The sequence below is a fragment of the Triticum aestivum genome, chromosome 4A, assembly GCF_018294505.1.
Source record: "Triticum aestivum cultivar Chinese Spring chromosome 4A, IWGSC CS RefSeq v2.1, whole genome shotgun sequence".
In the NCBI taxonomy this organism is placed as follows: domain Eukaryota; kingdom Viridiplantae; phylum Streptophyta; class Magnoliopsida; order Poales; family Poaceae; genus Triticum; species Triticum aestivum.
Genome location: NC_057803.1, coordinates 34768644 through 34772804, shown reverse-complemented (window position 1 = coordinate 34772804; position 4161 = coordinate 34768644). Strand labels below are relative to the sequence as shown.

The 4161-nt window shown below is 55.9% G+C and overlaps 1 protein-coding gene across 1 annotated transcript; it reads left to right on the top strand.

Moving 5' to 3' along the window:
- Positions 1-2762, top strand: LOC123084945 (zinc finger protein ENHYDROUS; the record flags this gene model as incomplete). The annotated part of the gene is given in 4 exon segments (XM_044506486.1): positions 1-60; positions 165-561; positions 673-866; positions 1597-2762. Coding segments are annotated over 4 exon segments (1517 nt in total), but the record flags the coding sequence as incomplete, so codon positions are not given.
- Positions 2763-4161: the final 1399 nt, after the last annotated feature.

Here is a 4161-nt window from a genome sequence, read left to right as displayed (position 1 = left end):
CGCCGCCGCCGCCGCCCGGCCCGCCCGCGAAGAAGAAGCGTGCCCTCCCCGGCATGCCAGGTGATTACTCAATTAACCTCCTGCGATTGACCGAAAGCGCGAGCTGAGGCTGCTTAATTTACCGGGCGAGGCTGACGATCTTGGTGTCGCACGCGCGCGCGCAGATCCCGACGCGGAGGTGATCGCGCTGTCGCCCAAGACGCTGATGGCGACGAACCGGTTCGTGTGCGAGATCTGCAACAAGGGGTTCCAGCGGGACCAGAACCTGCAGCTGCACCGGCGGGGCCACAACCTGCCGTGGAAGCTCCGGCAGCGGAGCGGCAAGGAGGTGCGCAAGCGGGTGTACGTGTGCCCGGAGCCCAGCTGCGTGCACCACGACGCCTCCCGCGCCCTCGGCGACCTCACCGGCATCAAGAAGCACTTCTGCCGCAAGCACGGCGAGAAGAAGTGGAAGTGCGACAAGTGCTCCAAGAAGTACGCCGTGCAGTCCGACTGGAAGGCGCACGCCAAGACCTGCGGCTCCCGCGAGTACCGCTGCGACTGCGGCACCCTCTTCTCCCGGTCCGTCCCCGTCTCCGTCCCTCCCTCCCCCCTCCTCGCCGGCGCCAATTTGCTTCTTCCACCATCCATTTGCTGACTGACTGCTGACAAATTGGCGGCGCGTGCGTGCAGGAGGGACAGCTTCATCACCCACCGCGCCTTCTGCGACGCGCTGGCAGAGGAGAGCGCCAAGGCGCGCGCCCCGCCGGCGGAGGACGGGAGCTCCGGCGCTGCTGCCCCGCCTGCTCTACCGCCACCACCAGCCGCTCCGGTGCCACTGCAACAGCTGCCGCCGGCGCCCGCGCCGCAGCAGCACGAGGAGCCAGGTAATGATGGTCAACGCACTAGTGTTCGTCCGTCTATTTTAGCTGCTCTCGTTCACGTCAGGTCAAATTTGACAGTACTGGAGGTACTGCCGCTTTGACCACTGCGTTAGTATGTTTTGGAGCGTTATGGGGTTCGCAAAATTGCGCGACGGGGAAGAAGGATTTTACTGTGGTGGATTTTTGTCTGGAATGAAGCCGAGACCGAGAGAGCTCCCCCAAAAAATGCAGTCTTTGTCCGAGAGCCAGGGGGAGCAGTGACCCAGTACACACATGTTCTTGCACGCACGCACGCCCGCGTCTCGAAATCCAATCAATTATTTTACGCACGCGTTAGACTCATACAGAGCGAGAGATGAGATTAGATCTTTGAGAGGTGATGAGGGATGCCACTTGGTGGATTCTTTTAGGATCGTGCAAAGTGCCTTTGTGAGTTTCTGAACTTCTGATTAGTGGCTTTGTGATGCAATCCCAGTTGAATTGCAGAGCCTTTCCGGAGTTTGGACTTTGGGAACTTCGAATCATCATCAGCCGAGAAAGAGAAAAGTAGCCCACGAACACACGAAAAAGAGCCCCATCATGACTAGGCTCGGCGCCCTCCTCCCTCCCGTTGCTTTCTGGCCCTGTCTCTCTCTATTGCACCAGCTTTTAGCGCTTAACGTTTATTATCTTATGCCTGTGATCTGAATCTCGCTGCTGATTTGCTGAGACTTTCTGTTTGTGGTTCATGCAGAGCGGGAGATCGGCGCCGCCGCGCCTGAGCCTGTCGTCCAGTACACGCCGCCGGCGCCGCTGATGCCGTCCCCGCCCTCGGTCAACGGCGCCAATGTCAGTGCCAGCACCAGCAGCGTCGCGGCCACGTCGCAGAGCCTCCTCGGCAGCATGTTCGCGCCGTCTTCCGTGGCCCAGGCGCCGCAGTACCCGGAGCGCGCGCTGGCGGCCAAGCCCCCGTCGCTGTGCCTCGCGACCGACGCCGCGTCCGCCCAGTTCTCGGCCCCCGCGGCTGACCGGCAGCAGCAGCAGCTCCCACCGCCGTCGCCGTCCCCGTCGGCGCACATGTCGGCCACGGCGCTGCTGCAGAAGGCGGCGCAGATGGGCGCCACCTCGTCGAGCTCCTCGTTCCTGCGTGGGCTGGGCCTGGACATCTCGTCGTCCTCGCCGGCGTCGACGTCGTCCGGTCAGCACCACCACCACCACCACCACCACCACCACCAAGAAGCCATGCAGATGCAGTTCCCGGAGGGGTCGCTGCAGCAATGGCCGCCGCGGTTGGAGCCCGAGCCTGCCCCGATGATGTCGGCCGGGCTGGGCCTCGGGCTGCCATACGACTCGACCGGCGGTCCGATGGGGCTGCCGGAGCTGATGATGGGCCAGTCATCGCTGTTCAGCGCCAAGCCAGCCACGCTGGACTTCCTAGGACTCGGGATGAGCCCCACGGGCGCGACGACGAGCAGGGGCCTCCCCGTGTTCATGCAGCCGATGGGCGGCGCGGTGGGCATGGCCCGGAGCGGCACCGGGCCCCCCGACACGTTCGGCGCCGGCCGGGGCGCTCAGGGCAAGCCGTGGGAGAGGAACCCGAGCAGCTCGCCGATCCTGTAAGCGAAAATGCTACCGCAGGGTAGTAGCACTCCAGTAACACGTAGCACGGCAGCTGTAAAATGCCGCTTGCGTCGTGTCTAATTAGCAGCAGCTAGCCGTCAGTCCTTGGCCGTTCTTTTGTTTCGTTAGGTCACAATCAAGAAAGCAAGTTACTTTTGTTCCTTTAGGGTTCAGCTCTTAGTAGTAGTACGACGCCTGCCCTGAAGCAAAGTTTCTTTTGAAGTTCACGCTTCAGAAGTCAGTGTCTTTCTCCATCGGCTCTTCGCTGCTTTTGTCGTTTGCACTTGTTTCGCCCGTTTGCTTCCTTGTTCTTGTCACCTTGCTGCCACTGGCCCCCCTGCATTTAGAGCGGCACAGCGCGTAAGTGGGATTTAATTTTGTGACCACCTGACCAGACCTGCCCGCCCGCCTTCAGCTGGGAGATGATAAGCATTCAAACTATGCCCCAAATGATTTCTCCCCCAGCTTGCGATGGTTATCAACGCTGCTAACTTGTGTGGGTTGTGTGGGCGCCAGGTGCATCCATGGGTTGGTGATCGATGCTTTAAGTAGGTTATCTCAACTCGGTCACCTTGGTCAGGCGTTGCATATTTTTGTGGAAGTAGAAGTAAGTAGTAGTTGGGTGCATGACGAGCTCCATCAATGGGCGGCCTCATCTTTCAGAAAATTGGAGCGTCCTAAATTTCATAGTATTCTGGTGGAAATGATGACTTAAATCTATTATTGGCGATGTGCTTGTGATTTTTAATGTGATGGCGCTGGGCGGTTTTTCTTTTTTTGTATGACTAGGTACACGTCCTCTTCCAGCACAATGTCACCCTGAATAATTAGTACAGAGTACCAAAAAGGAAGCGTAGGGAAGCAAATACTCTGCAGCGGCGGGTCGTGTTCACGTGGAATAATCGGTTGTTTGAACAGTGCGATTCTGTGAAACGATGGGATGTCACCCTGGATATCGTTACGTGCAACTCCAACGGTGCAAGCAAAGCTTAGACCATCTCTACCCGATGCATCATATTTTTTATAAGGTCTGTCTATGGTACATCTGATGCAGTTTTTTTTTTTTTTGCGAATAGCACATCTAAATCACTCAATCAAGCATAAAATGGAAAAGGAAAATAAAAAGTAAATACCCATACCAATGTCTGGGTAAAATCAATGTCATAGGATTTAGACGTGCAATGTTTTTTAAAAAAAATTGAGAAGGACCCCGGCCTTTGTATTTGGACGATGCATGCAGCCACAACTATTTTTGATAATAAAATCATTATGGAGGCAATCGCTAAAAGCTATGGAAGCTTCACAACCCCGCGCATACTCAACAATCATTATTCATTATAATATATTGGAAACCGAGTTGGTGATGATAGTGTGCCTGTCATCTTGTAATATAGACCGTCCGATCTATATCTGACGGATAGAAAACAAATTATGATAATTTTACAAAAAAAACCGCACCTCTATTCACATTTACAGATAAGGCCTTGCCTCGTTCATCTTTATCTCCAACAACCTCATTGCTGGACAATTAAAAAAGGAAGTCTTTGGAACAATCTGTCATGGTGGCCGCTGCCGGCGTCGTCCATTCCCATGCCTCCGCCCAGTCCGACCACCAGTCACCACCACGCCCCCACTCCTCCTCACCTTATCTCTCATCTTTCTCGAGATATCATTTTTTCGATGAAATTCTCGAGATACC